General features: G+C 46.0%; 1 protein-coding gene across 9 annotated transcripts in view; it reads left to right on the forward strand.

Moving 5' to 3' along the window:
• nav3 (neuron navigator 3) overlaps positions 1-27,282 on the forward strand; it is a 302,596-nt gene extending 275,314 nt beyond the window's left edge. For 6 of the 9 annotated variants that reach the window (XM_068586930.1, XM_068586937.1, XM_068586933.1 and 3 more), the window contains 22 exons: positions 171-365; positions 846-898; positions 1,866-1,889; positions 3,277-3,300; positions 3,484-3,561; positions 8,281-8,364; positions 9,379-9,490; positions 9,931-10,055; positions 12,248-12,271; positions 12,715-12,881; positions 13,908-14,061; positions 15,244-15,430; positions 17,207-17,304; positions 17,408-17,503; positions 18,075-18,243; positions 18,422-18,657; positions 19,639-19,793; positions 19,955-20,026; positions 20,560-20,756; positions 20,902-21,014; positions 21,953-22,162; positions 23,314-27,282. In XM_068586930.1, coding sequence (XP_068443031.1) covers positions 171-365; positions 846-898; positions 1,866-1,889; positions 3,277-3,300; positions 3,484-3,561; positions 8,281-8,364; positions 9,379-9,490; positions 9,931-10,055; positions 12,248-12,271; positions 12,715-12,881; positions 13,908-14,061; positions 15,244-15,430; positions 17,207-17,304; positions 17,408-17,503; positions 18,075-18,243; positions 18,422-18,657; positions 19,639-19,793; positions 19,955-20,026; positions 20,560-20,756; positions 20,902-21,014; positions 21,953-22,162; positions 23,314-23,433 — 2,693 coding nt within the window. In that variant the 3' untranslated portion in view covers positions 23,434-27,282. The remainder of the gene's footprint in view (positions 1-170; positions 366-845; positions 899-1,865; positions 1,890-3,276; positions 3,301-3,483; positions 3,562-8,280; positions 8,365-9,378; positions 9,491-9,930; positions 10,056-12,247; positions 12,272-12,714; positions 12,882-13,907; positions 14,062-15,243; positions 15,431-17,206; positions 17,305-17,407; positions 17,504-18,074; positions 18,244-18,421; positions 18,658-19,638; positions 19,794-19,954; positions 20,027-20,559; positions 20,757-20,901; positions 21,015-21,952; positions 22,163-23,313) is intronic. The other 3 variants (XM_068586935.1, XM_068586936.1, XM_068586938.1) reach the window with 3 other exon arrangements.
• Positions 27,283-27,621: the final 339 nt, after the last annotated feature.

The raw sequence follows: 27,621 nt of genomic DNA on the forward strand, positions 1-27,621 counted from the left end.
CACTGAACTCCGATTAAACGATTAAAAGCGATGCTCCGTCATCTCCAGCTGTCTATACTTTATGTTCTTATTTCATGCAGGAACGATTGATCACAAGCTTTTTGAAACAAAATGTAACGGTGGGGTAAATATAATCAACACAGATCTCGGTGTTTATCCCCTCCGTGCAGTGAGCCCCACCAACATCAGCCAGTACAACCTGCCGCCAGGCAGCACCAGCATGAGCCGCTCCAACAGCATCCCTGCCCAGGACTCCTTTGACCTGTACGGGGAGGGCCATCCACTGGGCGGCAGCGCAACCTCCCTGGAGGACCGCCCACGGGGCATCAGCCGCTCCGGCTCCTTCAGGGACAGCACTGACGAAGGTGGAACACACTCTCCAACAACGCTCTTCATATGCAGCGTGTGCCAAAAATGACCTCCCTACTGAGAAGCCATTATAAAGTCGTTTCAGGGCCACATTCAGAAAAGCAAAGTCCCATCAGTCACCGGCATTAAATACCAGAATTAATGAGCTCTTGGCTGATGGCTCGCTCTGGTCTGATCTTTTTTGTGAGTGATGTAAGGTGTGCGATTGCATTCATATAGAGGTCAGCGTTTAACAGGATAAATCATGTTGTTTTTTCCACTGCCTACTTAGTATACCTGTTCATGGAGCACATCATCTGAATGATTTCCATAGCTATCAAATGCTATCGAGTCAACTATCATACATAAATAAGCAATTACAGACCTGCCTGCTGGTCAGACTAAACATCAAAGGTTAGAATATTGTACGGTGACATATTCATCTGTTCATTCCTTTTTTAAACTTTTGTCTCTCATCACTCTGTTTGTGCTTGCAGTCCATGGCTCTTCGTTGTCTCTGGTCTCCAGCACGTCTTCATTGTACTCTGCGGTGAGTAGCCGGACAACGTCTTTTCCTAAATGTACAGCTTTCAGAGTTAGCGTTACGGTCATGTGCTGGATCTAAGACTAGTAAAGCGTGATAATAAACTAGACATAGACAACCTCAGGTGTCATGCTATAGCTTATCCAATAGCACACTAGGTGCTAAGTGTGCGAGGGAGGTTTTTTTCATTCACATGCCACATTACTTAAAAAAGCAAAGTAAATATTGCACTTTTATTCTCCAGGCACACAACTCCAATGTAATCCTCATGTTGCTTAGTGTTAAGTTTGACTGTAAACCCTTCATATATATTGTGTCAGTGTTGTGTTTACAGCTCGTTTTGCTGCCCTCTAGTGGCCGTGAACTCAGCTTGTGCAGATGCAAAGCTGCACTGCCTGTGCTTTCAAACATTGATTATAAATATTAAGCCTGAAATCTTGCAGATGTTTTTAAACAGACAGCAGTTAAATCAAAGCCTTCAGCTGTTCCCACTGATGCAGCGTGGCGTTACCATCAACATACACTTTCCTCCAATATTTCTATCTCCTCCCTTCTGTGTCTGTAGAACCAAAAAAAAAGAACTTTACCATCGTTGCATGTGTCTCATTTAACTTTGGCAGATAATCCTCCAGACGAGTGCTGGGTTTCTAATAGCACATTGTTCCAATCAACAGATTTGTTTTTAGGGAGACGAATCAGTTGCCCCCCTCTCCCTGCTGCCTGTTTCCAATTTCATTTGCAGGTTGCAGAGAAAAGGCGTGGAAGGTTGATGGAGATTCATTTTCTGTTACATTAATCTCATTTTATTTGAAATTCAGTTGAATTCTCTTTTTTAATATGTTTCGGCCATTTCGTTATTTTCTCTTTGTCGACATTAAAATGCTTCTCATGCAGTATACTCTTTAAAAGAGGCTCGATAGAACGCAGCACGCAGAGGCATTAATCTATTTGTTCCCGTTATCCTTTCTTCCAGACGGAGGAGAAAGCCCACTCGGAGGTAAGGATGTGTAATATTCTGTCCGTCTGCATGTCTTCTTCTCCTTCGCACCTTCCTGCTTCACATTCACTCCGTTAAACATTCACACCTCGAAGCTCTGCAGACGCAGGCGGAGAGAAGTCATGAGCACCTGAGCAGGGAGGAAGTTAAAAGGAGCTTCTCTGAGTTAGCTTTTATTCTTTCAGGTGTTTTTCTGCATCGGCGTGTCTTTACCGTTGTGTTTGTGACTCTGCGTCTATAATCAGGGAGTCTGTCTGTGGATCAAAGTACAGTGATATTTGCTCAACTAAATGTGGCTTATTGTTGGTGATTAGTTTGAGCCCAAAAAAATCACATAAATTAGAGAAAAGTAGTTGTGGATAAAATGAACTCAAGTTCTACTTGAAAGCAGTTTAACCCCGTTTTGGTGGTGCTTTTTGTATCAGCAAATCTTTTGCATTTATTTCATTTTCATCCACCATATAGTGATACATGGCTTATATCCTTTGCATATTACATAACATACACCATACATGTGCAATGCATGCCCTGCCCTTTGGCCTTTCTTCAAACCTCCTGTTCAGTTCATCACTGATTCTTTATTGATTTTCCAGATTCGTGGTTTGATTTGTTGGCTTGTGTCTCGTGTCTTTATTCGATCTCTTACTTCATGTTTGGTAAAACAGTATAAATACACTGTGGTGATGGTTTAACTCTGCCAGATGGGGGGACAAAGCATGTGAGGAGTCAAATGTGTCACAGTGCAGTTCTTTTTCCTTCCTTCACATCAACATTTGATGTTTTCCACCTTGCGACCCAGAGACAGGTGACCTACACATGACTCGAACGCTTCATCATTTACTTGTGTTGTTTGCTGTCATGTTGGCACAACAGCAACTTGGCTGTGCAGCATTGGCATTGGGGATGAGAATCAGCAATGAAAATGAATCACAAAATAGACTCGCTTGATATTTTTGGAGAATTCTCAACAGAGCAAAAATCTAAAAAACCTACTAAAATGTCAAAACTGTCAATGTGTTGGAAAGGAGAGGGAAACATGTCTTTTGTCGTGTGGATTATATCCAAAAAACAGACAAACAGTGATCCAAAATTCAGATTTTGACAACAATTTGGAACTTGTGAACGAAACTAAGACTTGTGTCGTCCACTTTGGTGAACTGACACATCTGGCCCTTATCTCATTATGTAAGGAACAATATCAGGTATTTGCAAATGTTGTTTGACCCGGGTCAGGAATACTTTCTCCTGCTGTGCTGCTCAAAGTGTTAGCATGAGAAAACCAGTGCTGTGGCTTGTAATAACCTGTCTCTCCGGCCACACCTGTACATGCTGTTTGATGGAGGCATGCAACATAGTGTTAATATTTACTCTTCTCTTTTCAATCAAGGGCCAAACAGTCCAAAATTCCACGGTAATCCCCCACACTTTGTGTTCACACTTTACCCCAGTGTCTTTTTGCACAGTATTACCATGCTACTGCACAGTTTTTACATCAAAGTTATCAGCACGGGAGTTGCAAAGTTCAACGTTTTACTGCCTCTGTGTTTTTGGGGAGCGTTAACGGCACCTCTTTGCTCTCTCTTTCCCCAAACAGCAAATCAGGAAGCTGCGTCGGGAGCTGGACGCCTCTCAGGAGAAGGTGGCGACTCTGACGTCTCAGCTGTCTACCAACGTGAGTTTGTTTACTTCAGAAGACGCCGTCAGAACAGCCGCCTCATTTGCATGACAAACTTCTGCCGGAGAGCTTTTGTGTGGAGCCTATCGAAGCTCTGGAAGGAATATAAATCTTTCAGACGCCCACTAATTCCTTATCTGGGTCTTTGAAGTCAGGTGTTTGTATTTAGCTATTTGCTCGTTTGATTTTTGTGTTTTTTTTGCGCGCTTGTCCTTGAGACGGGATGTTTTCTTGTGCGTGTTTCTTGGATCTGTGGCACCGCTAGAATTGTCTCTTTGCCTTTGTCTCAGCCAGCATGAGTTTCAGCGATAACAGGAGCCTCTCCCAGATTCAAGCGAGCAGGAAGAATCAAATGGAGATAGACGGGCGCAGGAGAGGGAGCGGGGAGTCGAGGATAAGTGAAGCTAGACGTCACGCGTGGGTGAAACGAGTGCGAGATGCAGAGACCTCCAACCCCCAGACGGAGCTGTCTTTGTGCTGATAGATCGACGAACTTCAACGCCCAACTCGGCTCCGCCGCCCCTCCCTCAGTGCCAAGTGCCTGATCAAGCGTGGAGGCAGGCGGGGTCTTCGCTTCGGTCTGACGCTTTGATCACAAAGTTGTGCCGAGCTGAAACTGAAGGCGAAACAGCGGGGAAAGTTGCCAAATGGAAGAGGGAGACGAGGCTTTATGGAAAAGTTTTGTAGGGACAGTCAGAGACTGACTGGTGTGTTTGGTCATGTGAAATGAAGCTTCACCTTCACAATATAGTCTCAGTGGAATCGTCATTACTATTCAATGCCTCATTCTGGTCTTCTTGGATCCAGTTGGGTATTGCACGTAATGCAAAACAGTTCAAGGAACCGGGGCTATAAACCATGTGATCCAAACCTGGATGTGTCCCGGGTGAGGTCTCAGATGATCCTCGGGTTCGGTTGGCCCCTTGAAAACCTCGTACTTAACATTGCAAAGGACTTGGTGTCATCATTTCGTTGAAGGCTTGACAGGCTGGCCATGTACATGTTAGCTTGACACAGGTTCACAAGTTGTTTTCCACGAAAAGAAGAGAAAAGCTACCGCTAACGCCAAAGTTGTCTTGTTTACATGTTGTGGCTTTTTAGCTAGCTTGCTACCGTTAGCCGCTTGTCGGTTTCCATTCAGTAGTCTGCTTCAGAGATTGGCAGTGTTGCTAGCATGACTTACACACATGTAGCATTGGCAGTGTGGCGCGTTTACAGGCCATGTATCACACAACACCACCAAAGGACACCAGCAGTGAAGCCACTTTGGAGCCTCGGGTTGAAGAAGAGATGACTCACCGTCGCTGGCCGACACCACAGCTGCAGCCGTGCGCATCTCGCACCCACATGTCTTGTGTACACTGCAAACAGAGAATTCTTCCAGTTTGACAGTTCAGCGCGGTTAAGTAAACGCCTGCTGATGCGGCACCCTCTCCTCGAGTATTTTATAAGCTACTGCAGGATTGCAATCGCCCTGCAAACAAGTGAGAAAGAGATGCTGCAACAATATGAAGCAGAACATTTTTTACTGATCAAGTATGACTGAGTGAGAATAAACAATTTACACTTTTTGCAGGGGTCAAATCATCAGCGGTGTATATTTTTTAACGTATGTTGCCAAGGCTTGGTGAAGCAAAAAACATTTAAAAACATCTACAAATGTGTTTATATTCAGTAGCCATTAACAGGGTCGCAGAGCATATGAAACGCCAGTGAAAAGGCCTCCCTGTGCCAAGCCATATGCAAACACCCACATGTGCTTTACAGCTCCCACTCTCATGTTAAAGGCTTGGGATTTAAAAAAAAAAGAAAAAGGGTGTTTTTATACCCTTTTATACTGGAGCTGCATGAATATTTTGAGGCCATCTTACTTTCTTGTAACATCATTCAATACATACACATAATGGTGTGTATGTATTGAATGATCATCAATTTGGTTGTGACCTCAATTCTTTTGCATATTTGACCTTAACTTGTGGTTTTAACAATTCAGAAGGAGCAAAATGTCTACTTTTCTCAATCGGAAGGGAAACACAACCGTAGGAGTTTAGCCATAAACATCAGCATCATTGATGGTGTAAAAATGCATATTTTAAGGTTTGGGAGGAGGTTTGGGGCAGACAGTTGCCTGCATTGTGTCACGCTGCATTGGCTGAACACGTTTTCATTTCCTCTCCTGTCTTTTCATCAGAGAGCCACAGAGGAGATTTTTTCCCTGTGATTGAGGTCATGTGATTTGGCCTCTCCTCCACTGCTGTGCCACTGCATACATCATTATAATTATTATAATTTTGTTGGGTTTCCTTTGTGCAGGAAATGTAATTTGATCTTAAATAGAATATTAGGGAGTTGTCAACACGCTTGTCCACGCATGCGGCCTCTCACATTAACAACATATTTGTTGCAGCACGGTCATGTTGGATTAAGAACACCCCACACATGTCGTTTTTAATCAACCGCGTGTTTGTTTTTGGTATTATTTGATCAAATTGGAGCAGAATTAGAAAAGCTAACATCCTGTCAAAGGGATTAAGAAGAGCAAATGCTAGCACCTGAAGTGTTGTACCACCTTTCAACCAGTGGAGGGGATACGTTTTCCGACCTGGACTGCCATTGAATCAAGATTAGGAGTTGACACAGGAACCCCTTCCTCCCTATCAATCCCCCTTCCTGTTTCTACTCACCCGTCACTGTGTCACCCTGACTTTGTCGTCTTCCTTTCTGCTCAACCAGGAAAGCTTCCCCCTCCCTGCCACTCCTTAGTCTCCTTGTCTCTTCCCTGATCCCTTACCTCCCTCCTCCCATTCGTGGCTTAGACCACTGTCGTCGTGAGTGTGCGGTTGGGCTTCTTCCAACACACAGTACACCCTCTTGCCCCCGTCTGGCAACTCTAGCACCAAAGACTTCTCTTCATCCATTTCCCTGGTTTGGCTCATTGTCAACCTCTTACCCAGGACGGCGGTCTGAAAAACCGGGGTTCTGGGGCACAAGCGTGTCAGCCGGGTCCAAGCCCCAGGAGCAGGACAGATGGTTCAACCACGGGACGTGTCAGAGTTTGATTGGACAGGACAGGTGGGCAGGGCGAGGGGTGTTGAGTCGGAGCTCACAGGTGGAGTTGGAAAGAGATGTGGAGTTGGAGAGATGAGTTGGAACAGGTGGTATTTGTAAAGGTCAAAACCTTTGCTGATTTAGCCAGGGACACAGAGTGGAGGAGGCAGCACAGTGTGCGTGCGTGCGTGTGTGTGTGTGTGTGTGTGTGTGTGTGTGTGTGTGTGTGTGTGTGTGTGTGTGTGTGTGTGTGCGTGTGCGTGTGTGTGTGTGTGCTTCTGGTTTTATGAGGACCGTAAATCCTCTCAAGGATAGAAAGATGATAAATTATCCACATTTCAAAAGAGCTACATTGCACATTTCGGAGCACAAATGCTGTTCAATTCACAATAAGAGTCCTTGAATGCATACAAATGCAAGTGTTAGTGTTAGTGTGTGTGTGTTTGTGTTAAGCAGAGATTGTCTGACCTGTCTGGGCACGCTGCCCACCTGCGTGTGACACACCCGTCCTGACAGGTGTCAGGTCTCGCTAAGGATGGGCGGATGAGCAGCAGAACGCACTGATTTTGCAGACTCACATTTGCACAGCCGTGAACAGAAGGCTCCAGCACACATTCACACGTGTATAATAATAAAACACTCACATGCACAAGAAAATCCAGTGTTCACATCCAGAGGCACACACATACACAACCCACGAGTGCAGAGGAGCAGATGGCGTAGCGCTGGCGATACATTCGCCGTCACTCAGACGAAGTCGTGGAGGTCATCGATCTGTCTGCTTCTATGGGATCCATCTTTTTTTGGTGGGTCTTTTCTCTGAGTTATTACTCCAGAAAGAGGATTTTGGAGCATGCTTAACTCCATGATGGTTCATTCTCAACAATCTGCGAAGTTGAATGAAACGCTCCTAACAAGTTCAAACAAACCGTCTCAGTCTGCTTTGTGTGAACTTGCCCTTGAAATCTGGGAGTGACTCGATGTGGGTTTTCTTTTTCACGGCTTTTCCTTTATCCCAGCAGGACTCCTTCACAGGGAACAGGAACCTCTTCAGGAGGGCACAGTTAGAGCCTCGGTGGCTCCTCGTGGGGCTCGAGCAAAAACTCTCACTTGAAAGTTATCGTCAGCCAGCAGACCAACGTATTCATCCTCGCAAAAGCTTGTTCAAAACATTCATGAATATTGATTTATGCATAGACAAGTGATAAGTTGTGTGTACATTTTGATGGAAATTATTTCAACTTTGAGTCCAAAGTCATCGGTTAAAGTTTTTGAGTTAATTTGAGAGAATTAAACCGTTGAAGTGTCGTTCTTCTCTTTTGCCTGTGGTCCCTGAACGCCTCACCTCCTTTAAATCCAGATTGAAGACTTTTTTATTAATTAAAGCAGATTCAAGTATATACATTTCTGCATTTCACTACTTCAATTTATTTCTCTTATTATTATTTTTGGCTTTTTGACTGTTTTTATGTTCTAAGTTTTAAAATGAATGTTCTTACTTGTTTTTAAATCTGTTTTTCTTCTGCATTATGTTTTGATGTTTTTAATGGTTTTATGTGAAGCACTTTGAATCGCCTTGTTGTTGAAATGTGCTCTATGTGCCTTGCCTTGTGGTAAACTCAGCGTGTGATCCTGCTCTCAGCGTGTGACATGTGTCTGTGTCTGCAGGCTCACCTGGTGGCGGCCTTCGAGAATAGCCTGAGTAACATGACCGGCCGCCTGCAGAGCCTCACCATGACGGCCGAACAGAAGGTACAAGAGCTCAGTCCTGACTTTGAAATACACAATGTGTGTGTGTGTGTGTGTGTGTGTGTGTGTGTGTGTGTGTGTGTGTGTGTGTGTGGATTACAGAGAGGAGAAAGGATTAGAAACAGCCAGCGGTTTGATATTGAAATGATTCAGTGAACACAGAGTAAAGGTCTGCAGTTGAACCATTCATGGATATTTTTTATCTTTAGGTTCAGTTCTCGAAGCACCTGAAAGGTTGCTTTTGGAGTTTTCATTTCTCTCATTTAAGATTTAGTTGTTGCCTGAATTTCTCTCTAACTTCACCCCAAACCTGAACCAAGGTGTTTGACTTGCTTGTCTGAAGAACAATTTGTTGCTTCACATTAAAGTGAAAGTGCCCGATTTTGGACCTGCGTGCAAGTTCACCATATTCCCTTAACCTAAAGCCCAAAAAACCCATTTAAAACCAGTGTATTCTCCAGAAAACCTCCAGCAGTCTCCATTTTCATGCTAGTCGACTTTTTTAACCGACCAGAGGTTCCAAAAGAGCTTGAACTGTAACAAAACATTGATCACAACAGCAGCAATATGCTCAACGATATACCCCTACCATAAATTATGAATACTTCCCTCTGTTCTCACACACACACACACACACACGCAGTGCTGACAAACCCTGGCAGCTTTTTTAAATCCTCTGTAAATGAAAGCAGACTGGGATCTGGTGGGATGTCTTTGTTAAACAAGGCCGTCCCAACTTTTAATTAAAGTGGAAACCCTATCTTCAGCCCTCGGTGGGTTTTCCGGGAATGGCAGAATAGGAGACTTCTTCTATCTGATCGTGTTGGAGCTTTTTATTTTTTTTAATTCTAAGCAGGTGGCGCGTGGTTGGGGGCAAATCCACAGGGAGACTCCTTCCCTTTTCATTTTTGCCTCTCATTCCCTCAACCACGGCAATGCCAAATTTAGGGATTTGTTTCCGAAGAACGGCTTTTTGGTGCGTCATCGTTTGTTTTTAACAGCTGTCTCTCTCTCCAGGAGACGGAGTTGGGTGAGTTGAGGGAAACAATAGAGACGCTGAAGACCCAGAACACCGACGCGCAGACCGCCATCCAGGTGGCGCTCAACGGCCCTGACCACCTGCACAAAGGTAATGAGGGAACCAGCAGGCGCCATCACGATGACGGCGGCCTCAGTGCTGCATGAGTCCATGCATTTCTTTTTTAATCTGATTGGTCCCGGGGGGGGAACTCACCCCCTAATAAATGAAGTGTTTTTGTGCTGTACATGTCAGTTTTGGAAAGCCTTAATGAGTCCTAGAAACATGAATCAGTTGTGTAATTAAGCTGACCCCAACATAGCTGAACGATGTTATTGAAGTTATGGTCCATATTTAGCTGCAAAAGCAATTCAATGTGTTGTGGCTGCAGACCCCCCTTGCATGCTCGAGGGATCACAGCGAGCAATACATGCATGTGACCCGGTTAATTTGATCTCATTGATATCAGTCTCACTTCTTACTGGTGAGACTCCTCCAGCTGTATCACAGCTGTATTAACTGCGACCGCTAACCCAATATGTTCCTCGCAGACCTGCGGATTAGACGGCAGCACTCGTCAGAGAGCATGTCCAGTATCAACAGCGCAGCCAGTCACTCCAGCATGGGCAGCCTGGGCAAGGATGCCGAAGACAAAAAGAAGAAGAAGAAGAGCTGGGTAGGTGGAGACACTGTCATCATTGTGAGACAGAAGCGCCAAAAAAGAGGTTCAGTGCAAAAAATTTGAAATCTCAGACATGACTCAACTGCTCTTCTGCACAAAATTATGTCAATTTTACATTTATTTTACTCGTCATTGTGTAGGAGGTGTAAATAGTAAAAGACTCCGAATTTAAACACATGAATTAATCAGTGGCAGTTAATGCATTTCAAATATCCTCTTAAAGCCGCATTAAAAGATGAAATGCCTTCCTTACATAGCACTGCTGGACTGTTGCACTGACAGAGCTTCAGAATCAGCTCATATTCTGGATGTACCTGCATACAGCTCCACCTAACCGTGAGCTCAGCAGGGCGGCGTTTGGACGTGACTCATTAAAATAAAAGCTCCAAATCAAAAGCAGTTTGATCATTTCCATCCCAAAAGGCAATGCAATTCTCCTCCTTGCCTTCATCCCGTGTGAAACGTTTGTTGAAGAGGGGTTTTTCACAGCTCGTGAATAATCGGTTTTCTAATTTCAAACCGGTCGCTGCTTGCCTTTTTGTGCCCGGAAACTTCTCAGATTCTGGAGGCCGATGCTCTTTGGTGATCTGCAAAACCCTGAAACCTCGCGCTTAACGGCACTCTACCATCACATCCCCGTTGCTAGGTTACAGAGCCGAGATGGTGCAAGCTGAGTGGCTGAGGTACCATCCGGCGGCGAGGGCTAACAGTCAAACCGCCCTGCAATTATTGTTCCAGGCGCACTTTAAACTTCACAGACGGTTACAAAAGCATGCAAATGATGTTGGTAAAGAGGAAAAGTGATCGCTAACGTCGCAGTGACTGAAGTTCAGCTTTAAACTGCGGCGATAGCCGCCCACAGGTCAGAGAAGTGCTGCTTGAATATCTGAGTCAGAACTGACAAACACTCACTTCCCACAGTGCTTTAGAGAAGGGCTCTTAATCCCCAGGTACTCAACGGGACTTGGTCAAGTTTGAAGGTCTGGAAGTCTTTACAAAAAGTTTACTTTAACTTGTGTCTCCTTTTGGGAGAACAGAAACTGTGTTCCTTTAATGACTCAGTTTGCTTAGGTTTCCTCTGGTAATTTCACCTGCAATGTGGCCTCGGGGTCCGTCTCCTGTGTCTCTTTCTACCGAGAACTACGTCCACAAATACCCACAAATCAAGGCGAAAGAAAAGCCAAATTATCTAAAAATCCATCCACAACCATGCAGCGCTCTCTCTCTCTCTCTGTTCTCTGCTCCACCGTACAATAGCGGCTCAGTGTCCCTGGCTGGGGAGCTGTTATTTGCTGCAGCCCCCTGAGTCAGACGATGACATATGAGAAGATCCGTCTCAGCCAAAGAGCAGAGCCAGTGTTCACTCTGCTGCAATGCAAAACGCCTGCCCTTGAAATGAAATGCACGCTCATAGCCCAAAAGTTCACCGCTGAGAGTGACACCTAAGTCTGCCACGTTAAGTGAGACCCCCCCCCCCCCCTCCTCCGCACACACACACACACACACAGTCAGGCTCATGAATACAAATCAATCCCTTTACTTAAGCAGCAATTAATTATTAATCTGCATAAATCCTGCCTCGGTGCACACACGGCTGCAGACACAAATTAAGTTGAACTTGCAGCAGATCATGCTAACAGAAAGGTTGTTGTCATAATGAATTGGGAGGGTGCCTTTCATTAGGGCATGGACGGTGAGCCAGCAGGCCCCTGTGGAGGGCTGCAAACAATGTCCCCACAATGACATCATGGAGACATCAGGACAGACCACGCACTGGCATCACTCGCCATGTTAGTGGAAAAGTGTGGAAATCTGTCTCATCCATTCCTTTTTTTCTGTTGTTGCTTATTCTGCAAAGGTAACATGGGGGCTGGACTCTTTCCCAGAATGCATTGGGCAGCGTTTACATTTGTTTACGTGAAGTTGAATTTAAAGGATGTGCAGTGTTGGTGAGTTGCGTTCAGCGTGACCGGGGCCCAGTGGATTTCCTGCTGCATCTCGTGCTCACAGCCTCGGGACAAACACGACTGCCAATCAGATAACGGGAAGATGAACGTTACGCAATCAGAACGGACATCGACTTCATTCTCATTCCCCTCGCGACAGCATTAATTTGTTATTTGCTCAGTGTGCTCAGTGAGTGTGTGTTTGCGTGGCTTAACTTTGGGTGTGTTCTGCATCTTCAGGTGGCCGATTCCATCCCGGCTCAGGTCAGTGGCTCCCAGACTGTCCTGTGTGTGTGTGTGTGTGTGTGTGTGAGCGTGTGCTGTGTGCTGTGTGTGTGTGCTGTGTTTATTTCCTTTCCTCGTTTGTTCCTCCGTCCTTTCCCCCCTCAGAGCAACCTCTTCTTCCCCTTCTCTGGAACCTTCAGCATGGATACAGCAACCCCACCCTCCTCATCCCTCCCTCCTGGTTTTCCTGCTCCCTTGTTCCTTTGGATTGCCTGTTCAGCGATACTTGTAGGGTCATGTAGAAGCCTGGTCCCCTCGTCTCTCATTCCATCTTTACTTACAGCCTTGCTTTTTGCCTCCCTCTTTACCTTAACCAGACAGTGCCCACTGCTTGGGGAGCAACAAAGAGTGACTTCCTGATCTGGCCAGATGTTTCCCTCAGGAACTGACACCAGCGTGTCTGTGTGTTATCTGTCTTGCAGTTGCGCAGCTCCTTCAAGCAGGCGTTCAGCAAGAAGAAAACAAAATCCCAGTCGGCGCACGACGAGATGGAGGAGATGATCGACTCGCTGCCGTCCTCGCCCAAACTGCAGCACGACAACAGGCAAGGCAGCATCGCCACGCTGCATTCGTCGCCCTCCACCACCGAGTGAGTTTTCTACGCACGCATCCGCTCATCCACACATACATAATGCAGAACGTACACACACACAGGTGTCTCTCTACGCTCGTACTTCATTGCGTACGAATCGATTACGTTCTTTTCACTGTTATTATTTTGTTTTTCCTCACGAATGTCTCTTAAATCCTCACCACGCCTTTCTTTTCTGACCTCTCTGTTCATCCTTTTCTTGAACGCCCCTCCCCGCTGTAGCAAGTGCGTTTGCGATAGCAAGTCCTCCCCCATTTGGACGCCAAAGAAAAGGCAAAACGGTCACGTGATCTACAAGCACCGATCCCGGTAATGGGCACTACGCAGCGTGCTCCCAGGGAGTGTGTGTGTGCGGTGGGGTTGTGTTGGTGTGACTTTTCCTCTGCATCTCAGTGCCGTAAGCACCTCGGCATGTCGGAGGTGCTTGTCTCTCTCTGAAGTGTCCGGTTCAGGTAGAAGTAGCCGTGGGCGGATTAAAGGGCGAGAGGGATGAGCTCCATGCCGCCAGTACAAAAGGTCATTCTGCTGACCAGCACCCAGCATGCAGGTACTGTGCACCTGTGCTGTGCCGGGTGGCAGCTGGTGAGATTACTGCCTTCTTAAGAAGTTTGACGTGGGCCAGAGCATGTGCTGGTGTCGTTATCGAATGAATCTTCAGGTAGTGAACGACACAAATGTGACTTACTCTTGTTGTGTTTTTGACTTCAAGCAAATTAGCATTGCATATCTAACTCTGTGATAGATCCCTGCCTGGTGTTTGTGAAAATAACTGAGTCATGATGGGACAACTACCACTGCACCAACTGAACAGGCTCTTCAACATGTTTATATAGTTGCTCAATGTGCTGGCACCGCATTGTAAGTAAATGGGGGAGAAGATGCTTTCCCAGAGGTCCCGCCTCCCCGCCACTGACTCCAGCTTCCCTCTGAACTTTCCTTTAAAGTGTGTACTTGGTATGACCCTCGAGGTGACCGACCCTCCCCCTCCCCCGTCCTTCTCCCTGTGTGTAACCCCGGTCGCAGGCTCTGCGAATGCACCGAAGCCGAGGCGGAAACCATCCTGCTGCTGAAGAACGAGCTGAGGGAGAAGGAGCTCAAGCTGACAGACATCCGCCTGGAGGCGCTCAGCTCCGCCCACCACCTGGACCAGATCCGAGAGGCCATGAACCGCATGCAGGTGAGATCACGCCGGGGCCAAACGCAGGTCAAGCTTGTGCTGGGTGACCTGTGCGTGAAGGACTCCGTCCTAAATATCAAATTGGCTTTAGTTGTGTTTGCCAAGCGCAGAAGGAAAAAAGTAGCACCGAGATGGAGGAAGAAGCCGCTTTGGTTGTTCTACATTTCCATTATTTTCCCCACGAAGGCTCAGACTCGCACCCAATGTGTTTGTGCTGGAGCGGTGTTCCTCCCTGAAGGCACGGGGCCACATGACGGCGACGACTAGTTAGAAAGAGTAACTCTGCATTCAGTGGGTCACCAGGAGGGCTGAAGGCAAAATATCAGATCTTACACAAACACAAAGCCTCCCCTACTATACTATACTATACCTATATACTATGATTATATAGCTACACAAAACTATACCTATACACTATGAGTATATAGGTATACTATACTTACCTATATACTCTTGCAGGTTTGCTATTACATTGTTTGATATTGCTTTATTTCCCACAGAACTATTCCTCTCAGTCTGAAAGTTTTTTGAACATTTTTAAAAGAGCCACACAAGGAAATATATAAAACTCGGGGAACATTGGATACTGTGGCCTTCCAACGATCAGTGGTCCGGCATGCCGAATCACCTCCAAGACTAGCAATTCATCTATGAAGTGTCATTCAAACAAGCTGTCACGGTAAACACGCCTTCAGAGAGTAGCAATGGAACTGTTTAATTGCCCCATGAAGCTGAATAAAAAAGATATAAAGTGAAGTGTTTATCCGCCGCAAGTACACATATTTGATTTGTTGATATTCATTCCCATTGAAGTGTTGAAATGTGACGCCACCCGTCAGTTCAAAGCATATTGTTCAGAGGTGCTGCGTGATTTCATATTCTTGAAAGGAGCACATGTTCAAAGGATATCACTCTAAATGTCTCTACTGTTAAAGTGGGTCTTTGTGGATGAGGATTGCCTCTGTAGAAGCCTCTAGTCTCCTCTCAGATCTGGCGATCATGTAAGGCTCCTTATCTGAGACTTACGCTTCAGTACAAAGAGAGCCTTGAAGATCAAAAAGCTGCGGGCAGCCCGTAACTCCAATAATACTGATTCCATAAAACAGTGGCCGGCAGGAATATGAGCCTCTAAATGCAGCTTCTGTCACTTTGTCTCACTTCCATCTGCTCGCCGGCCAACAGAACGAGATCGAGGCGCTGAAAGCGGAGAACGATCGTCTCAAGTCCAGCGGCAACGCCACGCCGACGGCCACGCCCCTCAAGACGGCCCGGCCGCCCTCCGAGACCTCCAGCACATCCTCGTCCTCCTCCCGCCAGTCCCTGGGGCTGTCGCTCAACAACCTCAACATCACCGACACCATCATGTCAGGTCGGTTCAGTGTCCATCTGAAGTGTTTGTGTGCTTTACGCCAGCAGCCTGCAGTTGTTCCTCAGAAGTGAGGAGGTGTGAGGAGGAGTTGGTAGTGAGCCCAATAGACCTTTGAGCGTCCTTTTTTTTATTTCAAAACCGCCGGCAGGTGTGTTCAACTATAGAGAATTAAACCTCAGTCATGACATTGCCATGTTTTTTTGTCTAGTTAAGCCGTAGGACACATTTTATGGTCTGCAGCAACACTGAGGGAAGATTTTTATTTTCAAGTTGGATTAGCTCCCTCAACACTCGCCTCAATAAATGGGAGAGAACTGTGTTAGCGGCGAGAAATGATCCAGAGGAGCCCCGCGTGAAATGATGAAATAGCTGCTCTGTCTACTGCGAGGGCTGGTTAATGCAGCAGGAGCCTGTAACACACACACACACACACACACACACACACGCTAGAACATGCTGCAAATGTCTCCGGGCCTGATCCATCGGAGAAGTGAAAGAGTTCTGTCCCTCTCTCGCTCGTCCTGTAATTAACATAGAAGGCGCAGCTCTCTCCGAGGACTCGGGCCCTCATTAATTGATGGGGGGATGAGCCGAGCGCAGTGACGCGTGGGAAGACGAGTGGGCCAACGGGCCGTTATCATCCCAGCACAGAGCCCTCGGCTGAGGGAAGCCAGCCGAATACAAAGTGCCTCCTTCCCTCTCCAAAAATGGAGTCCGGAAAAAAAAAAAAAGAATAAAGAGGGAGACTTTGAGTTGTTAGCGGCGCGGCCGTTAAAGGTCAGAGGTGGAAGGAACTTGCTCACAGTAGAAACACGGCTGCAGACAAATTGTGTTGCAGTTTTGTGTTGCTTGTTAATGTCCACTGTGTGCAAGTGGTTGTCCCTAATAGTTAAAGCTGCTGTAATGTTTGTTTCTGATTAACAATGAATCACATGACTACTTGTATGTTGATGCTGACGCTCACTGTGACGACCCTTGAGACAGTAATCAGCTCATTGTTGACACCAACAACAGAGTTTAAGGAGAGTGAATATTCTCCAAGGTGGTCGAAGACGCGACTCCTCGTGAATTTAAATGAGGCTGCTTGTCCATTGGATATGTAAAGATAATGTGATGATGTGTTGTGTTTTGTAAAATAATCTTTTGCCACTTCAGTTGAGCATGAGTTTAATCTTGAAAAGAACTTGAGTTAAATCGTGATCATTTTGATGCCGTTTGATGGGTCACGAAGGTTATGAAGAAGTTAAAATCTAAAAAATAAATAAAGCTAAGCCTCCAGATACTTTTGAAATGTGTGACGTGAGGAAACTGAGTGTGTGATTGTTGCTGTAAGCTGACGCTTCTGTCTACTCTTGACACAAATTGCGGAGACATTTATTTTGACCAGCTGTCCTTTCTTCTGGTTACTGAATGCTTTTGTCCCAGTGGTGTCACACTCGCGTCCTCTTACACCTCAAATAAACCTCTTCCTTTTGAACCCCTTCCCACCTTATGTTATTTGTTTCTCTCCCTTACATTGTACATTTAATTTCTGACCACGTAGTTGCTCTTACATTATCATTCTGGGCACTCGCAGGAAAAAGTTCTGTATGGAAACATTGATTAAATGTAAAAGTAATTATCACACAAAAGAAACCCATTATCTATTATCTTTTCTTTTTACTTTGGAGTCTGTTTGTCCGTTTCCAGCTCTAATTCGCCGGCGGGCAGAGGGAGCGTTTGTTTGTAATGAATTCACTTGATTGTGTTTCCTAACAGAAAAGATCTGTTTTTCAGATATTCTGCTGGACGACGGCTACGAGGGCAATCTACGCAAAGAGGGCCGCAGTGTGCGCATCGTGGTCATCATCAGCAGCGGGCCATACACCACCAAGGTCAGCGTACGAAGAGTGTGCGGTCCTCCTTCCTTAAGCTAAAACCACGATATCCATCTCATTGGTTCTGACTGTCGTTTTGCTTCATCTGGCAACTCTCCAGGGTACAAAAGGCCAGGCGTACCTGATTGGGTCCATAGGTGTGAGTGGGAAAACCAAGTGGGACGTCCTGGATGGGGTCATCCGACGCCTCTTTAAGGTCAATATTTTACTGCAATTAAATCCCTCTGGTCTTATCAAGGGACATTTGTACCTGTGGTGTGGAATAGGTGACGTGTCATGTGCCGGTTCTAATAAGGTGTTTAACAGGAATTAATTAATTAACAGCTTTTTGACGTGAAACTAATTGAAAAAAAGAGAGTCATGGATGTGCTGTTATTATGAATGCTGTATCCATCCCGCCGTCGCAGTGGCACGTATTTATTAAATCCGTTTTAATCCGCTTTGGTTGCATGGGATCATATTTAGTTTGCTACAGCCTACCCATGGACGAAGGCATACTTTTTTTAAGAATTATAAACCTACAAAAAATGCAAAGCATCTCTCTTCACCTCAGTGAGTGGCAGGTACAAAGGAGGAAAGCACCGCTCGATTAAAAATGAGAAAAACTTATATATACATATCCTGCACACGGTCTCTGTTGCTGTTGTAGAGTCACAGGCGCACACAACAAGCTGCACTGTCAGTTTGAAGAGGAGTTGGTCGACAAGGATCACAGCCTATCTTTAAGCATAATCAATAGTGCTCCTCTGACCCCTCCCCCCCTGCAGGAGTACGTGTTTCGGGTGGACCCCCTGACCAGCCTGGGTCTCAGCTCAGACAGCATCGTCTCCTACAGGATAGGCGAGGTGGTTCGCTCCCACGCCTCCGAAGTGCCTGAGCTGCTGCCCTGCGGCTACCTGGTGGGCGACAACAACGTCATCAAGGTCAACCTCAAAGGTACGGCAGCGAGGAAACACGTTTCTATTTCAGGGTCTCAGCTGATGTTGAAGCCAGCTTTGAATTCGGAAAGGAAAGTGTTCTGGAGTAGAGAAATACTTTTTAACTTGCATTTGTTTTCATTTTCTTTTCTTCTTTCTATCCACCCTACTTCCTTATTTCCTTCCTTCCTTCCAAGGTGTGAAGGAGAACAGTATAGACAGCCTGGTGTTTGACACGCTGATCCCAAAGCCCATCATCCAGCGGTACCTCAACCTGCTGATGGAGCATCGTCGCATCATCCTCTCGGGGCCCAGCGGCACCGGCAAATCCTTCATGGCCGCCAAGCTGGCCGAGTACATCATTTCCCAGATGGGGCAGCCAGTGACCGAGCACAACGTGGCCAGCTTCAACGTGGACCAGAACTCCAGCAAGGTAGGAAGAGGAAGTCATCTGAATCTGGAGCCATGAGTCCTCCAGGCTGCCGCACTTCTCCATAGTCAGTGTATGACAATAGATGTCAGCCAGCAGACCTCCAGTATCGAGAAACAGAGCAAAGCAATGCACTGCTGTTGGCGGGGGCAGCACTGACGTACTTTAAACACCTCAAGAAATCAATATCAGTTCAAGTGTGGGCTATATTTACAATATTTTCAGTGCTTTTTTTGTTGTCAGACAGCCATTTCTGACGGGAAACTGAAGCCGTTATCTCTGCTCCCTTTGACAAAAAGCTGTAATTTTCCCTCTCAGATCAGTTTATTTGTTTATTGTGTGACGTTGCTGAGTCCCAACTAACTCCTCAAAACACAGTCACACAATAACACTTCAAGGCGACGTTGTAAATATAGCTTTTTGTAAATATAACTCCTGTCTGTATCCTCAAACTCCACCATACACTGACTATGAAGAAGTACCTTTACAACCCCACTTCTAATACAAACTATCCTTTCCTGCCAGACGAATGCCTGGTTGCATTTGATTTTCATTCTGGCGCACACATTGGTCTCTTCTACCACGCGTTGCTCCCTGTGTAATCCTTCTTGCAGACTGAATTTTGTTACCAAACCGCAGCTCTAGAAAATGGCCTTTACGCTGCGACTCCACAACCTGACATTTTGCTCTGATGTTTTTCATCATCCTTCAGCAGCAGAGAAATGTACTAGCATTTAAATAATGCGCTCCAGAATGTGAGCTCCAGCAGCAGACAGTATAATTTTATCCATAGTAAAAGTTTGTCCAGAGGCAGAAAAGCCTGGACAGGAGTGCGCATACAGAGTACGTAGGCGGCAGAGGTTGGCTTTCATCTAAATAACTAGAGTTGGACATGAATGGGGGGAAAAAAGGGACTCAGATCCTCTTACCTTTCAAAATGTCTGGTCCAAATGAAAACCTGTCTGGTCATGCTTTCTGGCCCAGGACCTGCGTCAGTATCTGTCCAACCTGGCGGAGCAGTGTAGCTCCGAGGAGACGGACACAGAGCTCCCCACCGTGGTGATCCTGGACAACCTCCACCACATTGGCTCCCTCAGTGACATATTCAACGGCTTCCTCAACTGCAAGTACCACAGATGGTGAGTCAGATTTGCGACGGGGTTTTGCTTAAATGATTAAATGTTAACTAAAATAACTATAATTTTGACAAATGGCTGGCCTAACAGCAACATAATTGAGTGTTTTTTCTTGGCTGAGGCTGTTGATCACCATGTGTGTTGTTGTCTTTGTCTCCATCCAGCCCTTATGTTATCGGGACCATGAACCAGGGGGTTTCCTCTTCTCCTAACCTCGAGCTACACCACAACTTCAGGTCTGTGACACACACTTCGACCACAAGCTCTACAGCCGTCGCTCAAAGTGTGACGGCGGCGGTGACGTTACTCGCCACATTGTGATATCTGTCATGTGCACAGATGTCATCGGCTCCACGTAGAAAGGACTCGTGGTTTCATCGGCTCTGCGTGGACTCACCTGTCGGACGATGTGTTTGATTTGACCTCTCTCTCAACTTGTTAGTTCTCACAGATTGTAAACCAAAGCCATTCTTTCACGGGGAGCGCTGTAATCAGATTATTACCCTCCCCAAATGAAAACGATAGGACCGTTATGCAGCTTCTGAGTGAGAATCATTTCTGCTCGGCAAGTTTGACTCGCTGTTGATTTGGCAAATATAAAGTCATTCAGGAAAGCCCGTCGTGGGCCAGGCGTTCATTACAAATATATTATGGTGGAGTGGATTGAGCACCGATCTCCGAGCTGTTTACGTGACAAATGCGTTGCTCTGGAGCAGATTCATTAGCTCCTCCGCTTCTGTTTCACCATGGATCGTCTGTCCTGTCGCAGGTGGGTGCTGTGCACCAACCACACCGAGCCGGTCAAAGGCTTCCTGGGCCGTTTCCTGCGGCGGAAGCTGATCGAGACGGAGATCGATAAGAACACGCGCATCAATGAGCTGATTAAGACCATCGACTGGATCCCCAAGACCTGGCAGCACCTCAACGGCTTCCTGGAGGCACACAGCTCCTCTGATGTCACCATAGGTCAGTCTCACACACGCTCTGTGTCTCTCTCTGCAGGGAGGCCGATACCCGAACCAGCAAGCCAGTGTTCCTGCTCTTGCGCCTCCATTCTGTTGCAGCGTGTGTGTGTTCAGAGTCCGCCACATTGGCTCTTTTGTCCCTGCAGGCCCCCGTCTCTTCCTGTCCTGTCCCATGGACGTAGAAGGCTCTCGGGTTTGGTTCACCGACCTGTGGAACTACTCGTTGGTGCCCTACCTGCTGGAGGCTGTGAGGGAAGGGCTGCAGGTACGTACCGGACCCACGGGAATCCATTTTAAACATCTCTTCTGAACCTTCACTTCTAGAGGTGGAAAGTAACTCAACTAGAAGTACACTTTTGAAGTTCTTGGACTTTATATAAATATACCTACTCCAGTACATTTTAGAAGGAAATATTGGACTTTCCACTCCTCTACATGTATGTGACAGCGACAGTTACCAGTAACAAATGATCAGTTTGTATATTATGATGCATCGCTCATGTTAAACTTCCCCGAAGAAGTAAAGGAGAAAATATTCAGATCCTCGACTGAAGTCATTTGTAATACTGCTCTGAAAAAGTTCTATTCAAAGAAAATGTTGCTTAAATAAAAGTGTGAGTACGTTTAGTAGAAGATATACTCGAACCAAACTAAGTTAAATTACTTGATGCAAAAATTATTATTATTATTTTGATTACATTAATGTAAAAGCAGGATCTTCCTGTTGATTGAGGTGATAAGAAAGGATTATTTTCATTATGGAATAATCTGTTAACTATTTTCTTCTTACTGGATTCAAACACTGAAAATATTGACAATCTTCACTTTGTTTGTTCTGTACAACCAACAGTCCAAAACATCAAAAGGATTCAAACCACAAAAGGAAAACTAGGAAATCTTCACGTTTTGAGAATTTGGAACCATGAAATGCAGATTTACTCATTTAGTTGCCGATACTTTTGTACTTTTTCAAAAGCCTGAGGTCATTCTCTCCGTGCACAGCTGTTTAAATGATAATGAAGATAATGATAGTCAGCACACTCTCTGGCTTTCTGTCACTGCACATCAGTTAGACGGTAAATGAGCAACAGCAGGAGAGCTCGAGCTCCTCACGCTGTCCGTGTGCAAAGAACGGTTTTGTCTTTTCTGGTGTCTCCTCTGCGGCTCCGTTCACGCCTCCTCTCTCCTGTGACACACCTGCAGCTGTACGGCAAAAGAGCGGCGTGGGAGGATCCGTCCAAGTGGGTGAACGACACGTATCCGTGGAACGCCGCCTCGCTGCTGCAGGACAGCCAGTCGCTGCTGCAGCTGAGGCCGGAGGACGTGGGCTACGACGGCTACAGCTCCTCCAAGGAGGGAGCCTCGTCCAAGCAGGTGTCCCAGAGCGACACCGAGGGAGACCCACTGGTGAGGAACACTCAGCTGCAGCCATTATTCTGCTCTGGAGTTTATGTATAGCACGGAAGGAGTACATTTATTTATTTATACAAGTGAGTAGCTGCAATGTAAGAAATGAAACAGCAGGAGAGGAATCTGAGCTCGGGGTTGTGCACTGCATGTGTCACCACTCACAAGATAGAAACAAAGAAGAAGGTTCTCCACACGTGAACTGTGACCGCAGTACATGATGCAGATCCATAAAGTTATTCAATTCAAAGATGGCTGTTTCCATAGAAACTTGGGATGAGTGTTACCTTGGCTTTTCCCCAGTGACAAATGCAAAAGCAGAGAGTAGCTGCTAGTACCGCAGCTAGGTGGTATAGGCTCCTAAACACAACCTTGGCGCACACACATGCACACACACACACACACACACACACACACAGCCACACAGGAGGAACTATTCAGAGAGGATAAAGAAATGGAGAGAGATTTCTATTTAATGGTTTAGTGCAGCGCAAGAGAAATTATAGGGTAGTCATCCAAAAACAAGTGGCTCGATTTACTGTGTGTGTGTGTGTGTGTGTGTGTGTGTGTGTGTGTGTGTGTGTGTGTGTGTGTGTGTGTGTGTGTGTGTGTGTGGGGTCCATCCATGCGAGAGCAGTTCTAGTGCAGGTGTTGCCGGCTCGTTGGAGGAACTCTTGAGGCAATGCGCCAGATGCAGCAGCACTTCTGCATCATTTAGTCCATTAGCTCGGTAGCAGGGATGAGAAGTTCTGCAGATTTATTGTGGTGATTTACCGCAAGGATTTAAAAGTGCCTCTTACCTTCAGCACGGAGCCGAAGTTTGTGAGTCATTAGACTTAAGTTTTTAATGTGTGTTTTAAAGACCACGCCGGCTCAGTAGGTTTCACTTCACTGACTATTGTCTGGGGTTTGCTTCGTACTGTCTGTCGAAGCACTTTGCAAAATCTGTTTTTAAAATCTTTCCTTTAGAAATCACACAATACTCTACATAGACACAAAGCACACACATGAAAAAGCATCACTTCTGAAAACTGAAACTATGAATTACAATCACGGACCTGTTACTCTTACTGCTGGGTGTGTTATTGCACGCATCATCTGAACCACTGCACACGCTGCGTCGTGACGGCTCGGTCCGTGTCTGTTTTCAGATGAACATGCTGCTCCGGCTGCAGGAGGCCGCCAACTACTCCAGCACGCAGAGCTGCGACAGCGACAGCACCAGTCACCATGACGACCAGCTGGACTCCTCGCTGGAGTCGGCGCTATGAGACCCTGAACCGAGCCGGCAGACGCTGGAGCCCCGCCCCCTTCCTCCGGACCCGAGGGGAACCTTTGAACCCCCGTCGCCGCCAGACACCTCCGGTAGTGCACAGATGCAGGATGTATGAAAAGTTTTATTATCCAGAATGGTATACCCGCCATTTGAAAGACAAACACATATTTTTACATTACAATGGTGCAATATTAAAATCAAATTATTGTATGTTTTGAAGAGCAGCGGCCAACTTAAACAATCATGCGAGTTGGATCCATATATATTTGAATCACATCAGATCGGCAAGGTCAGCTAGTCCTTCATGAATGGATGTGTAACATTTGAGAATACAACTTTTCATATGTGGAGGACGGGTGTGACAAGGGACAGCCCTTCCTCCGAAGTGGACTTTCAAGGACTGAATCACATTTGTGCTCAGCCGTGACCGACCACAGATCACAGTGTCAGAAAAAAAGAGAAAGCCAAGAGTTTAAACTGGATTTTTCTTTTTTTTTTTATCCCAGATGTTTACAATGTGCAGACGGGGGTTGTGTTGTTTATGTCTTTCCTTGTTTACAGAGGTGCTTCACACACACACACACACACACACACGCACACACACACACACACACACACACACACATGCTTACACAGAGGCAGCAGGAGGACAATGTCCTGTAATCAGAGGCTTTGATTGGTTCAAGCCTCCCGTGTGACCAACAATCCAGCCTGCCAAAGTGTCCTTTGAGCAAGGCGCTTTATTCCACCCTGGGACTCTCATCTCTGACTACTTAAGTAGAAGTCAGAGAATATTGTCGAGTGTCTTCAGGGGATGTAGTGCCCCCTGGTGGCCACAATGGAGGCTTTCAGCTGATGAAGAAAGGGCAGGAAACCGATTTTCTATCCCCACAAATCAGATAGATTTTGTGCTTTGATAATGTCAGCAAGCAGCTGTTCAGCTGAAGTGGCTCCTCACAAGTCACTATTTGATGTTTTGATTATTGCGCTGAGGGCACTACCCCATCACCGCGCCACCCTGTTTGGGTGTCCCTTTCTGAACACAAGGACAATTGGGCTCCTCCGTGGCGGCACAGGGTTGTGGGCGATTTGAGACATTTGCAAAGCCTCTGAACCTCAACTAGGACCACAAGAATGACCTTTTCCTACCGCGGCCGTGCGACACACACGACCCTCCTGCTCAGTCCGTTGAGCGTCACGGTGCTGGTCCCCCGCCCCCTCGAGCCTCCCCGGTGTCCGGCTCCGCCGAGCCCCCTGCACACCAACAACGAGCACAACCAACGCGCCATTACCTGAGTGTCATCCAGCCACATCACTACTGTGAAGGCAAAAGAAAACGGACAAGTGCCAATGTTTCCCTTTGATTTACTGCCAAACATACACGCAACCACACAGACACACACATAGACGCTAAACAACGCAAGCCATGGTTGTAAACCTAGATTAAATAGTTCTTGGCCGTCCATGTCACTCCATTGCTCACAATGCGTCACGAGAACAGCAGGCAGCACTTTCTGGGGGTCCTCACAGAGCCGTCTTAGTTGGCTAAACTCCTCCCTTGAACAGCGATTGTCCAATCAGTAGCACCCGTTACTCGGCGACCCTGTCAAGCCTCCTCCACAAGTTAAGCAGTGGTGCACATGGAGATGTAGTTCGAGAACATACATATAGATAAAAGTATGCAAGCTAAGCAGCCAAACAGAGTTATGCCAGAATGAAACAGCGGTCTGGTCTCGCTAGAGACCAGAACAACGCTGTTTTCTTTACTTCCACGTGGACCAGCAACTGATTGGATGCTGACTGTTTGCTCGGGACATGTTTATTAGTCTTTTCGCCGGAAATGATGCATGTCGGCATCAAGTGCACATTTAAGACCCATACACAAGATTATCATTTTAAAACAATCCAGCAAGAAAAGAAATGTATAAAAGTCTAACGTTAGCTCGATTAGCTATCTCGCGACACTCGATCAAATGTGAGAGAGTGACAAATATGCAATCGACCAACGGTCAATTGCCAAAAGCTGAATACTTGTGAAGTCAAATTTGCGTTGACCTGCGTGGAGAAGAAGCGGGCGGGGCTTTGATGCAACAGGTCAGAACTCAGTAACATTAAACTGAATGACGCAAACTGAATTACCTGCATGGAACTTTCTGACACGGTTTGACTCGTCCTGTTCAGCTCTGCACCCATCTGGGATCCGTGAGGTGCCAAAAAAAAGAATCCAAAGTGTTGTGAAATGCAAGTTAAGCGGTTCGGCTCCACAGCCGAGTAGGGGAACAATGATACTGGTGCTTTCTCACTGCCTTGAATGTGCAAACGTCCGGGAGGCATCTTCTGCTCCCGAGTGAGAAGAAGAGACGATGACGATCTGTTTCCTCCTTCGTCAAAGAAGCTGCTTGTAATCTGGAAAAACAGCCTCTTTTGTTTTGCCGCTTCCTCTTCCTCCAAACCGCCCTTTCTTGTTTCTGACAGTTAAAGTATAAAAGAGTTGATGATGTATTTGGTTTTAAAAATTCATAATTCATTTTAATATTGTACAAAAAAAGAAAATACATTTAAAAAGGGGGGTGGGGTGTTTTTTATTTTTTTTCCCGCCCAGTTGAGCTGGGCTCACTTGAACTGACAGGAGCACAACCAAACTGATTTTGGGTTTTCTAGCCTAACGAGCATGTTTTAAAGCTTTTTAAAGGGGACGCATCGAGGAGAGACCTTTACCGTTCTGTATGCGTGTATCGGACGGAAGCCATTTAGAATTTTGATTGTCCTCTCTTTGTTTAACAAGCGGGTTGGTTTTGCACACTTTGAGGTCGGGGTGGGTTGTATATACTTCAGTCTTGCACAGTGAATCAAAGATGCATTCTGCCCTGTTGATGTTACAATATGCTTAACTCGCTGAGTAAATTATTGTACTTTGAGAACAGAGAGAGAAAAAAAGAGTGCAAAAACTCAACATGCTGTCAGAAACGGGTGTGTGTCTTGTGGTGATTGGATGTTTTTGCCGATGCAGGAGGCACAAGGTGTACAGTAAGAAAAGGTTTTTAACTCACTAAAATCACAGACTGAGAACAAAAAAAATAGGCACTTTTCCAGTATGCCCCCCCAATCCCGTCCTGCCGTAATATTCTCTGGATCCTCTCCGTCTTTAGGAATCCCTGGGGTTCCTAAGATGCACTTCCTCTCTGGACATTTTCACCCAAGCTTACCGCCACGTTAGGCTTTGCCGGCTGCCCGAGGCACCGAAGCTGAACTGACTGCGTACTGTATACATTGACCAACAACCAACAGGTGCTACTGGTCAGTCAAAGCCCACCAGAGACCAAGAAGTCATGTTGTCACAACCTCAGGACAATCCTACCCTCTACAATCCTACCTGTGCTCGGTTTCACGCGTGTCTCTGCGGCCAAGCCTCCGACGCTTCACACACATACCTGCCAGGGCTGTAATTGCATGCAACCTACAGTTGCACCCGTGCATCAAACCTGAGCTTAGGTCTCCCACAATTCACCCTCCCAGGCTACTCTACACTCCTGTTGTAGGCCATGAGTTCCCGAGCTAGCAGAACGTTGACACCATCAACAGTGTACACCATAAAGATGATGATCAGCTGCTCGTTTTTCTCACCCAACACTTTGCAGTTACATCTCAGTTGAAAAACCATAGCATTTACTCTGGTTTGAGGGAAAGTTCTCTTCTTTTTTTGGGTGAAACATTTGTCCTTAAATGTTTTATATTTTGTACATTTGTATGTAACATATCATGTAAATAGACAGAGACAGTGATTTAACTCATCTGGAGGATTTTGTAGTCTTTGTAAAGCCCTAATAAATGGTATTTGGTGTCACACGAGCAAACCGCATGCTGAGCTTTTTGTGTGTCTGTCTGTTTTGGCTAGTTTGTAGTGGACATTAAGGGCATCACAGGTGAGTATTTCAGATTGAACATTAAGAGTGTCAAGATCTTACAGTTTCTGTTTAATTTGAAATAGTATATTTAAAAAAACATTCAAACGTGACAAATCCTATTTTAAATATACGTATTGGGCACAATAGAGATGGTCCCAAGTGATATCTCAGCCAAAGTGACTGTGACATGTATGAATTTATCTCTGTTGGCTTTTTATTGTATAATACCCAAGAGAAACATGCTCAATGAGCATGGATCTGGAGCTCGATGTCAGAAT

This window comes from Clinocottus analis, unplaced genomic scaffold (assembly GCF_023055335.1).
Source record: "Clinocottus analis isolate CAN_PGR_092001 unplaced genomic scaffold, fCliAna1.0.p SCAF_20, whole genome shotgun sequence".
Classification (NCBI taxonomy): domain Eukaryota; kingdom Metazoa; phylum Chordata; class Actinopteri; order Perciformes; family Cottidae; genus Clinocottus; species Clinocottus analis.